Source organism: Anabrus simplex, chromosome 3 (assembly GCF_040414725.1).
Source record: "Anabrus simplex isolate iqAnaSimp1 chromosome 3, ASM4041472v1, whole genome shotgun sequence".
In the NCBI taxonomy this organism is placed as follows: domain Eukaryota; kingdom Metazoa; phylum Arthropoda; class Insecta; order Orthoptera; family Tettigoniidae; genus Anabrus; species Anabrus simplex.
In genome coordinates this window covers 324826492-324843120 of record NC_090267.1, presented here as the reverse complement: position 1 = coordinate 324843120, position 16629 = coordinate 324826492, and the positions used below count along the sequence as shown (strand labels likewise).

The 16629-nt window shown below is 38.0% G+C and overlaps 1 protein-coding gene across 2 annotated transcripts in view; it reads right to left on the bottom strand.

Moving 5' to 3' along the window:
- Positions 1-16629, bottom strand: part of LOC136866307 (calnexin) — a 134482-nt gene that overhangs the window by 94016 nt on the left and 23837 nt on the right. The window contains exons 3-5 of one of the 2 annotated variants that reach the window (XM_067143150.2): positions 12257-12416; positions 11814-12109; positions 11528-11695 (exon numbers count right to left, since the gene is read on the bottom strand). In XM_067143150.2, the coding sequence (XP_066999251.2) occupies positions 11528-11695; positions 11814-12109; positions 12257-12416 (624 nt within the window). The remainder of the gene's footprint in view (positions 1-11527; positions 11696-11813; positions 12110-12256; positions 12417-16629) is intronic. The other variant, XM_067143151.2, reaches the window with a different exon arrangement.

The following is a 16629-nucleotide window of genomic DNA, read 5'->3' as shown; positions in this document are numbered from 1 at the left end:
GAGGAAAGAGTAAATGCAAGGAGGATGGAAGAAGTCAGGAAATTAATGAACGAACTAGTGACGGAGGTCAGTGTCAGAGAAGAAAGCAGGATGCAGGAAGAGAAGATGGAAGAAGAAACACAGGGGATGACAAGTGGACATAATCAGAGCGAAAATAACGGTTTGAGAGAGGAAGCAGAAGTAAGAAGTGCCGTGACTAAAGGGAGAAGCTTGAGTTTGAAGGAGTTATGGGGTAAAAAGGAAAAAATGGAAGAAAGAGTAATTACGAGAAGTAAAAAGACAAGTAACAGTAGTAAGTAACCTGGTTTGCTTAAATGGTATTGGTGATAAGAGAGGTAGCGAAGTTTAGATGGTATTTATTCAAGTGATGGTGTCTGTGGTATTTATTCATAAGATGGATGAATTGTGGAGTTCGATAGATGGATGATAAGAGAGGTAGCGAAGTTTAGATGGTGTCTTTAGGTATAAGATGGATGGATTGCGGAAGTTTGATGATGGATGATAAGAGAGATAGCGAAGTTTAATGTGTGGGTCGGTGAATATGTAATGATGGTTAAATTGAAGTGATGGTGTCTGCATGTGTATTGTATGATGAATGGAAAAGGCAGCGAGGTGATAAGGTGTTTTTGAGTGTATTGTAATTATATGGTATTTATTCATAAGATGGATGAATTGTGGAGTTCAATAGATGGATGATAAGAGAGGTAGCGAAGTTTAGATGGTGTTTTTAGGTATAAGATGGATGGATTGCGGAGTTCGATGATGGATGATAAGAGAGGTAGTGAAGTTTTAGATGACTGTAATTGTAAAGTAAATGAGGACTGGAATTGAAGTGTTAAGTATGAAAGGTGACAATGATGGATGGATGATAAGAGAGGTAGCAAAGTCTAAATGGTATTGGTGATAAGAGAGGTAGCGAAGTATAGATGGTATTTATTCAAGTGATGGTGTCTGTATGTGTATTGTAATGGTTAAAGTAAATGTGGCCTGGAATAGACGTAGTAGCAGAATGTGAGTGCAACGGAAGTATGGAATCAGCAACCCCGAGGGAGTCAAGTAGAGGAAATGTAGGAGGAATGGAATGTGCAAAGGTTTGCGTGTATACTCAGCAGGGGCATGAACGTCTGTGACATTCATAATTTCGCTTAAATTGCATATTCTGGGAAGACGATATTAATATTCAGGAGAGAAGTTGGACGTGACATGAAGAGGCCAAGGATGACTACCGTGGTGACCTTTATTTGGGGGGTTACGTTTCCGGAGTATTTGAGGAGATTCATGCTATGTCCAAGGAATATCATTATTTTACTAAATTGTTCTATTCATTTTCTGTTCATTACGTGTATTTTCTTTTTCTGTACCGTACATGGAGTGTGAATTGGCTTAGGCTGGACAATGTTATTTTTTTTTTTTAAAGGATCAAATGGGTACTGTTACTGCAGATCTGGAGAAAAATAGTAAATAAATAAATAAATAAATAAATAAATAAATAAATAAATAAATAAATGAAATGAAGTGTTTATGCAAAGCAAATTATTGTATGAAGTTTTCTTATTTAAAAATTATTAAATATTTAGGCCTATGAAAAAATTGACTATGAAGAAGATTTACGTTCTTTTACATTTCCTGATTTAAATTGTATTATTTTCTTAAGTATAGAAAGGGATGTGGAATTTTTATACATGACTCGTGAGGCAGGGTGTGCCACGTGTAAGTGGCCCTTTCCTGTCGTTTTGTAATATCCGCGAAGATGCAAATTCAGCAGAAAGGATTAATCCAGAAGATAATTATCATTGGCCAAAATTCTAGTGTTTTTATAGGCCAATATATTAGGATTTTTAATTGGTGAATGTGGCAAACTGGAGTGTTGCTATTGGTTATTTGTAATCACTCTATTTCCTGTTTGCGGCTCCTCGCGTGTGCAAGTTAATTTGTCCGCGTCTTTGAATTTGGATCACTGCAGCGGGTGGACGCGTTTTGTATCCGTCCCGCAATGGGTCTTCAGCCGGCCAAGGTAAGTGCTGTTTCGCCTTCCGTTATTTAAATGCATTCTTGTGTTTCGGACTATTCCCACTTAATGTAACTTCAGTAATTATGTAAGAGTATCATCTTTTGTGCCAGAGTTTCCTCTAGTTTTCCACATTTTCCAAAATAGAGTATTTATATGACTTAGCGATTACGCTAGTCCGCAACTTGTTTTCAAAGGCAGTCTAGTTGTAATTGTAAGTAACTGAAACACTTTCCTGAATAGTGTAATTAATTTTGTTTCGTTCGAGGTTGCCTCCTTTCATTCTGTAAATTTAACCTTTATGTGAATCTCTATGCCAAAGTTTGTTCGTGACCGAAGAGCTTAATTGTTTCCCTTACACATCTTTTGTTTTGTATCTCAAGTATCAGTTAATCCGCAGTTCACTTATAATTGTATGTTCATTTTCTCAATAATTATTTGTCTGTTGGGTATATTATTGTAAGTCTTTTCTCCCCCATAACGTCATACGTTCCCATGGACCTCATAGGGCCCTCGCACCTTCCACTCTCCTCTCTTAGTCGTCATTTTTAGGCCTGTAAGTGTACCCTGTATTTGATTTAATATTGCGTATCGAAAGATACTCGTCACGTTTACATGTTTTGATATGAATTCACCACCACTGCGTCATTTTACTATTTACTGATTCATATTATTAAATGTCTCTATTATTTACAACTATCCTTGATTCACATTTTATTATTATATTTAAGTCAACATTTATTATTATTATTAATTTACTATTTATTATTCGTGTTTGTGTACTTTCAAAACTACCACTACAGAAAGGAAGAAGCACCTTTAGAGATAAAATTTTACTGATAAAATTAACGGGCCTCATATCAAGCCCTAAGCCCCACTGTCCAATACAGGGTCAGAGATGAGGTGAGATGATATTTTACAGCATGTTTTACGGCTGGATGCCCTTCCTGATGCTAACCTGAGTTGAGAAGATAATGAATATGAAATGAATGATGGTCAATTTAACTGGATAAAGAAGTGGGAGCAATCAGCTGTGGACTCTGAATAGGAACTGTCCCGGCATTTGCTTTGGAGTGAAAAAGAGGAAACCACAGAAAACCATTTTCAGGACAGCTGACTGTGGGCTTTGAACCAACTCGCCTCCCAAATGCAGAGCTAGGCTCCATATCTGTAGCATGTTACCACGCATGGTTACTCCGCTCAGTGATATTAATACTGAGATGTAATAAAAAATTGCTGTTCCAACTGGTATTAACAAAATCATTAACATTTGAAAAAAAAAAAAAAAAACATATCTGAAGAGGGGGGAGGGTGATAATTACACATCGGATTCATTATTACTAGCTTTGTCTGGAATTTTCTTCCATTTCAGTATCGTCCCCTATATATTCTCCATCTTCCTTATCAAAATCACTCTTTATGAGGAAACATTCAATTTCTTCGTCAATATCATGATGCCATGATGGCTACACTTTAGCAGGAAAGATGTTTCACTCCAACAAACCCAAAAAAACACTTCAGATTGCTTTAAAAACACATGAAATTACGTGGTATATCTGGTATATCTTTGAACATTTCCACAGAAATTTGAAGAATGACATGATATCCCATTCATAGACGAGATCAGTGAAATAGACACTGCACCAAAACATATGTAGAACAAAACATGTCATTCTCTGTATAATAGTGTGTATTTTTACAGGGATGTTTATAGTGTTATAATTTATATTGTAATTGCAGTGTGTGTGACAGACTGAAAAGTTTTTGTTACATTTAGATTTTCATAATTTCTATTCCCTTAACGTAGTAAAATTCTATCCACATCTGCATTGTTTCCAAATGTTGATATTAATGTCTCCCTCCAAGGCAATATTACAGAGGAAAATGGCTTTAATTTGTGTTTTATTTACTTGAAATTAAACCTACAAATTGATGTGCTCCATAATTGAATGAAATATAAATTTGTTTTAAGAAATGCATCATAATCTTCAGAAGAGCCTCCGTGCCTCAGGTGGCAGCACGCCGGCCTATCACCACTGGGTTCCATGGTTCAAATCCCGGTCACTCCACGTGAGATTTGTGATGGACAAAGTGGAGGCGGGACAGGTTTCTCTCCAGGTACTCCAGTTTTTCCTGTCATATTTCATTCCAGCAACACTCTCCATTTCATTTTCATCTGTCATTCATAAATCATTCCCCCAGAAGAGTGCAACAGGCTTTGGCAGCCGGCACAATTCCTATCCTCGCTGCTAGATGGGGGCTTCGTTCATTCCATTCCTAACCCGTTCGACTAACTGGAAACAGGCTGTGGATTTTCATTTCATCATAATCTTCACATGCCACTAGATAGGCAACCCAGTGAGCAGAATTGTTATGCAGTTTGCTTAACTTCAATTTAGAAGCTGTAAAGTTCAGAGAATAGGTGAAACTGATACATATATCAGATGTTTAGGCCTATTTCAGCTCTATCTAGTGATTGTGCACGGGAACATCCCAAGCTGCCGTTTATATTGATTTATATTGATTGAGCACGATCTCGAAACCTAATTGCAAACTTTGTGTACATTCACGATGTGGTTAAGCTATCTCTCTCGGCATGGTTTGCGATCTTTTGCAATTTCTTCAGTAACATGTGTTTTTAATTTTGTTTCATCTCTCTAATATAATGTAGAGTAGCTTCTAATGAAACAGTCTACAAGGAAATAGAACCAGTAATGAGCTCAATCAGGAAGAAACGCATTTCATTTTTTGGGCATCTAATCAGGACACCAGAGAACAGGATCATCAGGAGAATAATAGAAAAATTATGGAATAGTAAGTGCAACATTAAGTGGATTACAGAAATCAAGGAAGATATGAACTACAAATTACAGTGGAAGACCTAAGAAACAAAACCGACAAAATCAAGAAACTCACAGACAAACAAACCAGACTGGATATTAGAATCAACAAACAGACAATAGGAAGGGTGATTTCCAATGAAGAAAGAAGGATAAGATCATAGAGAATGAAGAAGTACTGGGCTGACAGGAAACCAAAAAATTCTTTGTATAAAGTTGGCTAGAGTGGTCCAATGAAGGCCATAAAATGTAAGTAAATAAATAATGTAGTATACAGTTTAGTATAGCACAAGCTAGTACAACAGCCTATTGATAGGTTTAATAGTTCAGTATAGCTGTAGTTTTATTTACATCCGTATGTTGGTTAGTGCATCTAGTTTGTCTGTGTATACCATGTCTCGGAGTAGTTCAGGAAAGACAAGTGGCTAGAAAGTAACTCTTAAAATCAGTGGAGTGTTTCCTTTGCAGGCTATAACCTCTTTCTGCGCTATCCCTTAGTTGTGAGTAATTTGTTATTTCCTTACTGACTTTTGTTCTTAATAATGTTTCTTTTTCAGCCCGTCTAGTGGCCATGATCGTTAAGGTCTTGAAATCTAAACGGTCTGACATTGTGGTTAGGTGATTCGAGTCCTGCTAGTCAAAAAAAATTTCACCATCAGAATGCTGGCCGGCATACAATTTCTAGTCACTAGATTCTGTGCCAAAGCCTGGATTAAATTCCAAATCGCTCCACAGTGCTCATACGGAGTGAGGGCATATGACGCTGTTGATGGTGATTCATCTGTTGGATGGGGGTATTTAGGCTTGAGCAGACTCCTTGGTGCTATTCAACATGAGTAGGCTATGTGCTGGCACTGGGTTTCACCCTCTCCCTTCCTGCTATCATATATCACGTCATTCATTTCATCTCATTAACTCCTCTGATTGATGAGGTTGACATCAGAAAGGGCATCCGGTCATAAAAACCAGACATGACAGATTCACCTCACCTCATACTTGACCCCATAGAGAAACTGGACAAGCATTGGACAAACTATGTATTCTCATTTAGTGTCTAATAATGTTTTTAGTAAGTATAGTTTTTGTGAATTGTTTTCACTCCTGATTTATTAGCTTTTCTGAGTATGGCATTACATTTTACGCGGGCTCTGTGCAGCGGTCATATTGCATCAGCTGTTCTCGCTGCAGTACAGTGTTGGCAACATAAGTAAGGCCATGCTCATGAGTTTTACGAACTGTCAATTTAGAAGTACAGCTGTACGGAGCATGGGTGTTCTAATGAGTATGCTGTCTGGTATTAGATGCATAGGAACGTGTTGTGTGAAATGCCTGGTGATTAAAATACGATGAATTTCAATTATATTTTGAAAAAATAATGTTAAATATAGGCAAAAGGGCTAAATATTAATTCATTATATTGAAATTTTGAAATTCTGTTAAAATAGGGAAAAGGGAAGGGGCCTCAAAGTAATTTTGCAATTCTGAACATTTCATTTTTACTGTATTTAAGTGTTTGTTTTACATCACACCAACAGACAGGTCTTACGGTGCCAATGGGATAGGACAGGGCTAGGACTGGGCAGGAAGCGACTGTGGTTTTAATTACGGTACAGCAATTGTCCAGTGTGAAAATGGGAAACCAAGAAAAACCATCTTCATGGCTGCTGACAGTGGGGTTTAAACTAACCATATCCCAAAAGCAAACTCACAGCTACATGACCCAACCCAAGTAATCAACTTGCTTGGCCCTGTACTTTAATGTACTGTTGTCTCTCATTTCTGTTGCACCTTTTTCTCAAACTGGCCTATCAATATGCGTTTTCCTCTATATTTGATCCATTCTTAGATATGTACGTGTTGATTGCTTCAGTATTTGATCCCACAACCTAGTACAAATTAACCCTTTCCAGTCCATCATGCACAGCGTGACATTCCCTTTTATGGGTTGCAGTCCACTGTCACGCGTGGCATATTTCTCTCAGAGCTTATATAATTCACCATAACAAACAGACCTCCTGTACTTGCCTACCATGTGTTACTTGAACGAACGATATCAAATGTCTTCAGCACATGGCTGTACAGGAGATACACAAATAGATGAGTGTAAAATCCATTATCTGTGACCACGAAGTAAACAAACACGACTGCTTCCTCTGCGAAGAAAGCAATGTTATGTGACGAATAATATCGTTGAGCGTGTGTATGAAAGTGTTAGCAGTAGTGAATTTGAAGATGTAATAGCAGAGAGTGAATCTGATGATTATACAGGTGATAGTAATGAGGATAGTGATGATCCGGTTATAGAAGAGGATCCTGTTGCTGTGCAGGATGCACGTAATGGTTGGAGGAAACTTATCAGTAGCAAGAGCAACTTCAAACAGCAAACATATAATGTATTTTTGTGTCGTGGTAGGCCAGTGCCAGAGAAACTCATTAATTTCTTTCAGTTATTTTTTACTGATGAACTAATTCATGAAATTGTAAGAGAAACCAATATGTATGCTGCTGAGGTTAGCCTATAAGATACTGCAGAAACATTCAAATTGGAAGGATTGGCAAGAGGTAACTAACTAAAATGAAAGGCTATTTTGGTGTGATTTTGAATAAGGTGTTTAAATCCAAAACCAGATATCAAAGTTTATTTCTCAAAGGAAAGGTTGGACCATGCGCCTTTCTTCCCTAGTGTTTTTTCTTATGAAAGATTCCTACAGATTCATGGATATTGCATGTAGGTTCCAGTAGCCCCCAAGCAAGTAAGGGGATGGAGAGTAGAAAGAAAAAAGTAGGAAATACAGTGTCATACTTGAAGACACAGTTGCTAGAAAATTTCATTCCCAGTAGAGATGTGGCGGTAGACGAAAGTACTGTATCTTTCAAGGGCAGGATAGCTTTCAAGACATACAATCCTCAGAAGCCCACTAAACGGGGAATGCGCGTTTTTGTTCTAGGAGATTGTGAGACTGGATGTGTGTGTTGGTTTGAGCCATATTATGGCCAGGTTTCAACAAGAGGTCTAGATAGTTAAGACTTGCCATTCACTTCAAGAATTGTCATGCATTTATGTACTGAACTTCTAGCAAGGTCAGATGGTTCTGGATTTCACCTCTACACGGACCGTTATTACACTAGCGTGCCATTAGCTCAAGAATTACTAAGAAATAACACTGACCCAACAGGAACTGTGAAATCAAAGAAAATAGGATTACCTGAACAGTTCAGAAAGAAAATGAAAAAGAACCAAGTTGTGGCTTATGCAAAAGATGATTCAATTATGGCACTTGCATGGCATGATAATTGTGTTGTAAACAGTTTCATTCTTTTCAATCTTGTGCAAGATACTGAACAGCAAATAAAATGGCAAGACAAGACTTTCAGGAAACTTCTGATAAGAGACCTTGTTGGATCAACCAGAAATAAAGTAAAAACAGGGAGGCCATCTGCAAGTATGCAGCAAGAAGACAGACTAAATGGGCTTCCGCACTTCCTAGGGCAGTCAGATAACCGCCAAAATAGGGACTGTGTGGTTTGCAGTGACCGCAAGGCACCCGGAGGGAGAAAATGCACTGTACTGTATATTTTTGCAAGACATGTAGCAAGAACTCAGGACTCCATCCCACTACATGCCTTGAGAGGTATCACACCCTGAAGTAGTATCGCCTTTGATGTAATGGTAAGCAGTAAGAAACTATTTTTGTCATTTATAATGTGGTGTGACTTGTAATATCTTGTGTACGTGTTTACTTCATTATGGCCTGAAAGAAAAGGCAGACCTGGGAGAGCAACTGGAATTAGTTACGTAGGACTGGAAAGGGTTAATCAAAAGGAATCAAATACATTACACTGCAATGTATCTAGCAAAGCCACCAAACTCTGATTACAATAACACATAACCTTCATTCATCATCATTATCTGTTGACAATCCCTAATCATCCAGGAGTAGTATACTACCACCATCTTTGTCTACATTTTCACTTCTACTGCTTGGCACTGTAATATCTCACTTCCTCTTAAATTTAGCTCCACCAGACAGCTTGGCCATGTGGTTAGGGGCGCACTGCTGTGAGCTTGCATCCGGGAGATAGTGGGTTCGAATCCCACTGTCGGCAGCCCTGAAGATGGTTTTCCGTGGTTTCTCATTTTCACACCAGGCAAATGCTGGGGGTGTATCTTAATTAAGGCCACAGCCGCTTCCTTCCAACTCCTAGGCCTTTCCTATCCTATCGTCGCCATAAGATCTGTCTGTGTCGGTGCGATGTAAAACCTCCAGCAAAAGCGAGCAAATTTAACTCCAGCTCAATTCTGAGGGCCCACCTTTTCCTTGGACAACCTCTAGGTCATTCACTTCCACAATTCTACCAACCTTGGACACAGGAGACAAGTACAGTAAAATCTCGTTAATTCTAAGTCATTGGAATGCAAAAACCGGACTTCAAATTACGGAATTTTGAATTAACCGCCAACTCGTAATTCAGAAATGACAATCCTTGCCGCCTCACAAAATATTAGAAGATCCGTTACTGCATGCAATTAACCTTGATTCACAGTTTAAACCTTTCAAATTCCATGGGAAAAAAACTATTTCCAAAATGTATCCAACAAAGTGTATTTACAGTATTAAAATAATGCACTTCGATAACTCACTGGCAAACATAACCTCACGCAATGAACAGAAAAAAAAAAAAAGCATGATTCAAAGACGAGGAGAAATCTATGCTGGGCCCCCTATGCAAGTACTTTATTCATTGGATTACTGTACTGTATACATTTTAGATGCTTTGTACTTGCACGGACAGTACCCGATGCCCTTAAAACGTTGAGGCCGATTGAACTTTCGTATGACAAGGGGAGGGAGGAGGTCTCTCACTATCCTTGTACGATTTCCCGCCATGGCACTTTTCTCGCAATTCAGAAATGCTCACCCTTGCTGCATCAAAGTTATTCTAAAACAGATTAATGCATGCAGTCACCTTGATTCACAGTTTAAACCTTTCAAATGCCATGGAGAAAAACTATTATCATAATGTATCCAACAAGGTGCATTTACATTAATCAAATAATGCCCTTGGATAAATCACTGACAAACATAACTTCAAGCAACATTTAAAAAAAAAGCATGATTCAAAGACGCTAAATGATGCTGGGTCCCCTGTGCAAGTGGTTTATTGTTTGGATTACTGTACTGCTTGGATTTTTAGATGCCTTGTACTTGCACGGAAAATGCCCGACGCCCTTAAAATATCATGGCTTTTCGAACTTTCCTATGATGAAGAAAGTCTCTCACTTCCGTATGCATTACAACACAGTACAGTGACCCCACCCTTGTACAATTTCCGGCCTGGCACTTCTTTCCTTTAGAACCATAAGTCTGTTCGGGCTTGGCATTTTTAAAAAAAGCCGATACAGTTTCATCGGCATTGACAATATTGTTTGGTGTGTACGAACTAATTACATGAACCACACTTTTTCGCCAACTGTCAGCATCACCAGTGTTCATGGATTTTTCTTCTCTGCACACTGCCTGCTACATGATATTGTGGCATTCTTTTTTAAACACGGAATACAAACGAATTACGCTTTTCAGTCGAAGTTAACAAATATGAAGCACACTGTAGGCACACCAAAGTGAGTGAAAGTGCGGAAAGCTACCCCTGCACGTTCCGGAAGACTCATTCTATTGCGACGTGGAGAAATGTTGAATTTAAATTACCCCGTAAAATACTATTTTTTACAATGTAAAGGCAGTTTTGAATTAAAAGTCTGAATTTTGGTATTGAGCCCAACATCATTCTTCAAATTACCTGTATTTCGAATTAAACAATTTAAATAACATGCAAAATCGTACCTTATGTTTCTGGGAACGAGATCTTCTTTGAAGAAGACGGGATTTTGAATTAAGCGATTCCAAATTTTCAAGGTTCTACTGTATTTAACCAGCTGTACCACAGAGCTGGATAAAAATGACAATGTTATAATTTTAAAACACTGTTACGATGGAAGGAAAAGTGGGGCAATTCAATGAATACAGATAAGTTTGACGAGAGATGATGACAATAATCTGAAATATTTTAACAATGTTTCAGGACAAGGAATCAGAAAATATTTCCAATGACATAATTATCTCCAAACCAATGGTAACTTATATTTTCAAAGAATGTCTGGCTGCAGAACGAAGATAAATAATGCCATTTTCATTTTTATTCATTTAGAATAGTAGCCTGTCTAATTCCTACTATACCCAGTAAACCAATAAGACCTTATCAAATTGAACACGATGACTGCTGAATTCTACAAGCAGTAGAAGTATCTGATCATATGCAGCTCCTCAAAAACGTTGTTACTGGTTAGGCCATTAAACGGACATCCCTCAAATATTACAAAGACTGAATCCAACTGCATTCAACTGGCAACAATATTCTTGAGAAGAATAATGTAAAGTATCACTGATAAGCACTAAAAAGAATGCTAATGGAACATAAACAAGAAATGCTCAACTCCAGTAACTTTAATCATAAGCTAGACACTGCCCCCAAAGATAGTTTACATATAATTTCACCAGTTTACTGAAACAAATATTCTTCCTGGAAAGAGTCCTAAACCCAGCTCAGGTATCTCTCATCAGTTATCACTACTAACTACAGAGAATGACGATAGAATTGTTAAAATATTTTTAAATCTCACCTTCTGATCCAAAGCAATGGTAAATGTGTTGTCTGGATGAAGGCGAAGGGTGTATAAATGAGGTTTCTTATCTTTGAAAGGCTCTTCCAAGCGGTCTTTTGGTTTCTTACAATGCTTTTCTGTAATAGTGCCATTTATAGGATTCTTATGTCTAAAGATGAAGTGAAGCTGAAAAAAAGAAAAAATGTAGTCAAGAAATTAAATCCATATAATGTAAGATCAGGGTAATGTGAAAATGCTCCAGAAGGTGTTTGTGTATATATACAGGACTAGTTTGCAGACTAACCTTGTGGTCATTCCCGCATTTATCTGGACCAAACATGATAGTGTATGGAGTTTTATCTTGAAAAGTCTTCAGATTTGCTGTTTCCTTTCCATGGGAAAGCAATTTAAGATAAGCTCCTCCACATTCTTGTCCATCCTGTAATGTCACTTCATACTGAACAATCAAGGGTTTGTTACTGAATATGAATGGTTTATCCAATCGAGATGCAATGGCTGCGTGCTTGGCTTTGGATTTAAGAACAAGACCCATATCTCCTTTAAGACCATCTTGCAGAGGAGTTTCGACAGACCATTCACCTAAAAATGATATACACATACAGGCTATCTTCTGTCATTGTTGAAGTGTGTTTATATGTAAAAAGTGAATAATTTTAAAATGTAGAAAAAGCAGCTTTATAGAAATTACAATTTGAAAAGCTACAGATTAACAAAAGAAATACATACCATCATATTTTGCAATATCTTCATCAATATCTTCCTTTTTGGCTTCTGAGACGACCCATTTTTGTTTGAACTGTGTGGGATCATCAAAATGATCTGAAAAGTAGGCATGGCCAGCACGAGAAGGACTTGAATATACAATGTCTTCATTAGGCTCCTCCTGCTAGGAATAACAAGAAACTTTCACACTCAACTTGATATTTAAGATTAACACAGTAAATATAAAACATACACAAGGATGAGTGAATGGTACCGTATTTCTCCGAATCCAAGATGACCTCCCACTTTTTTCTTCAAAAAACTTAAATCAGGCTTAAAAAGTGCTTTGTGAAATCATATGAATGCATTTCTTGTACAGTGCGCATTTTTACTGTAGACTATTTCTGTCTTCACGCCAATGCAACATTGGCTTTAGTTCTGCCGTATTTTCTTGGGGCTGTACAATTATTCTTTATTTCCACGAGATACATAACCATTAAATTAAAATTGGCATATAATATCGAAGAGAACCCGCTGAAAATTTGTCCGCAATACCTGTTCCACGTATCTACAATATGACAAGCCATCAGGAAAATATTCCTGCTGTTTATAAAAATGTTAATTTTACCAAGCGCCAGGCTTTGGCCGACTTCAGCAGTTAGCGATGTATAATGAAGATGCGGATGTTGAAGGTCAACGAGTTTATTGCACCATGGTATGAACATTCTGCACTTGCGTTTTTCACGTACATACCTCACAATTTCATCTTTTACTTCTTTAAAGCGTCCTTGTTGCGGGCCATTGAATGCATTTTTTGTACATTACACATTTGTAAGCATGCTAATGTGGAACATTGGCTTTAATTATGCCACATTTTCTTGCAGCTGCTCAATTATTCTTCATTTCTGCATCCTTAATAACCATTAACTTAAAATTGGCATCAGAATATTGACGAGAACCCGTGAAAATATGCCAGCAATACATGTTCCACGTGTCTTTACAATACGATGATCCAACACGAAAATATTCCTGCCGTCTGTAAAACTTAATTTTATTAAGTGGCAGGTACAGTAGACACGCTACTCTGCCACTGAGTAGCCATGGCCTTTCTAAGAATTCAAAGGCTCACATATTTTGATTTCATTCTGCCAATTTGAGAAACATTTTTTGTAGAGGCCAATACAGGGACATTTTTTAATCTATTCAGTGGATTGTCACTAGCCCTGTCGCCCATGCTGTGAGCCTGTCTCCTGTCAAGTAGAATGTCATTCTCTCCTCACTATTTCTCGAGAACCAGTGATATTTCACAGAGGCACTGCACAACCGGTTACTGCAGCTGGCAATGTAGCCTATAGGCCTAATAAAGACATGGATGTTGAAAGTCGAATTTTATGCGCGCACGCGCGGTGTGAAGGTAAACAGCACGATTCTCATGGCAGCAGCCAGTGGTGTTTATTACTGTTAGGTCACAAATGCAAGACGGCCCTTGAATTTTTAATAGGATATTCTGAGAAAAACCGTTGTCTTGGATTCCAAAAAATACAGATATATATAATGCAATTTCTACAAAATACAACAAAACTCTCAGACACTTGACAAACGTACGACAACAATTTAATACAGTAAGCAATATGCATGCTTTCAATTATGTAACACACACATTCTTACATTAATCTACCATCTATGAAACCATACAGCAGGACACATACATGTTATTTAAAGCACTTCTCCTCCAAGTAGCAAAACAGAGATGTCTGCAAAAAAAAAAAAAAAAAAAAAAAAAAAAAAAAAAAAAAAAAAAAAAACACAACCCTCACCTGATTAGAAATTATTTGATTTTGGTCTGAGGCTTCAGATATACAGTATATATGCTTAGTTCAGGGAGAATTGTTTACAGCAGGGATATTCAATCTCTGGTACATGAAAGATTGGTAGGTGGTACACCAGAAAATTCAGGGAAGAAATGTTGAAATGTGATACCATTTCAAAGACGCATTGGGCCGATTGCAGAAACGATGACTAGTTTTAAGCCTTAGGCATCGTCTACCTAAACAAAGTCTAAATCGAGCATGATCTTCCATTGCATAAACAATGTTTCAGTCGATGTTTAACTGGACATCGCTTAAAGTTTCAATTTTGGTTTGAAAATGGAGACAGAAGTATCTTTCATGCAAATCTTTGCTTGTCGCAACCAATGAAATTCGTCAGTGCGCGCGCCGAACGCCAGTCAGCTGTTTGTCTTGCTACACATTACTCAAATATGGCTGAGCATGACTTACCCACAGATAAGAGTATCGCTTTGGGTGGAATTTAAATCTCATAATATTTTTATTTTTTTTGCTAGCGGCTTTACGTCGCACCGACACAGATAGGTCTTATGGCGTTGATGGGATAGGAAAGGCCTAGAAGTTGGAAGGAAGCGGCCGTGGCCTTAATTAAGGTACAGCCCCAGCATTTGCCTGGTGTGAAAATGGGAAACCACGGAAAACCATCGTCAGGGCTGCCGACAGTGGGATTCGAACCTACTATCTCCCGGATGCAAGCTCACAGCCGTGCGCCTCTACGCGAATCTCATAATATTATCGACACTAAAGCGACAAGCCACCGCACGGGGAAGTGTAGCTTTCATTATAGCATTGTTTCAGTGAGTGTAATCTACTCATAAATATGGTAGCTTTGACGAAGGGAAGATGAAGCAATAGTAATATGTAACCGAGTGTACTGTACGGGCCATATAGATTTAACTTGCATTCTGGAGATCGTAGGTTCGAAACACATCACTGGCAGCCGTGAAAATTGTTTTTCGTAGTTTCCCTATTTTTACACCAGGCAAATACTAGGGCCGTTATGGCCACAGCTCTTCTTCCCCAGTCCTCTTTAAACAATAATCACCACCACTTGCCTTTTCCTATACGATAGTTGCCGAAAACTTATACAATTATATATATTAAAAAACCCATACAACCTACTTTTCAGTTTTCATTATTATGTGTGTTTACTTGGCAGTAAATATAAGTGAATCCCTCCCGGTTGATGTATGTGACAGCCCTCTGACGATCGGGACACGTAATTCTGATATGTATGTAGTCAAAATGACCTATAATCCACGGAAATTACCCCCATGTATATAATAAAATATATCGATTGTCAAGAATTGTATTCAAGTTGACAGTTACTTGACTGTCACTTTGTCAGTCTCAAGAAACAAGTCCCTCAAAAAGCGAAACCTTATTTTAAGATCTATCTCCCCGTGCATGTCAAACGAATTGCTGCGATTTAGTAGCGGGCGACCCACAGAGAAGTTGTTGGACTAACCTTTCTTCCCAGAATCGTCTCAACATGATAATACAAATTACATATTTCACGGTACATAACCTCTGATTGTGATTCACTCCTCTCATTTGAGGTTCAACAGTGCTCTCGGCAGTGTTCAAACATGACCGGTTGAACATCGGTTTTAGACAGTGTCTAGGTGATAAATAACATCTCTGCAATGCGGCAGCCATACTTAGGCATTGTTTAACCGTAGACATCGTCTAAACACCGTTTCTGCAATCGGCCCATTGAATCTGCAACTAACTTATGCTACCCATTGAATCTGCAACTAACTTATGCTAAAAATGAAAAAAATATATAAATACTCTGATATGAACTAATGCGAACAGAATTATTCTCCTCACTCCAAGCTGTTTTTTTTTTTTTTTTTGCTAGGGGCTTTACGTCGCACCGACACAGATAGGTCTCATGGCGACGATGGGATAGGAAAGACCTAGGAGTTGGAAGGAAGCAGCCGTGGCCTTAATTAAGGTACAGCCCCAGCATTTGCCTGGTGTGAAAATGGGAAACCATGGAAAACCATCTTCAGGGCTGCCGACAGTGGGATTCGAACCTACTATCTCCCGGATGCAAGCTCACAGCCGACTCCAAGCTGTTCTCCTGAATACTGCATATCAGTTTTCATTGTCAAAATCAGATTTTTTTTTAATCAAAAGGGCAGCAGGAGTATCCAACCATATCCAAAGAAAGCAGTGAAATTTCTTCTATCCTTTACAACAACTTATTTGTGTGAAAATAGGTTCTCATCCTTTATGTATTTGAAGAACAAATATTGTTGCAATTTGGAACTGAAGATGTTATTCTGAACTTTAGTTATTTAATGTCAGAGGTGGCTACAGTACATCCATACATTTTTGTTTTCTTTTTTCTTTGTAGTGTATAATAGATGAATAAGCATTATGGCTACTGACTTGGTACTGGTAAAAAGATTGTCACTATTTATGTTCATTAAAATTATGAATTGACTGAACAAGATTTTGTTTCAGTTTAATTGAACCTGATATGCCTATGAGCATATGTAACAAACTACATAAAGAAACAGACATCATGTGGAGCCTGAC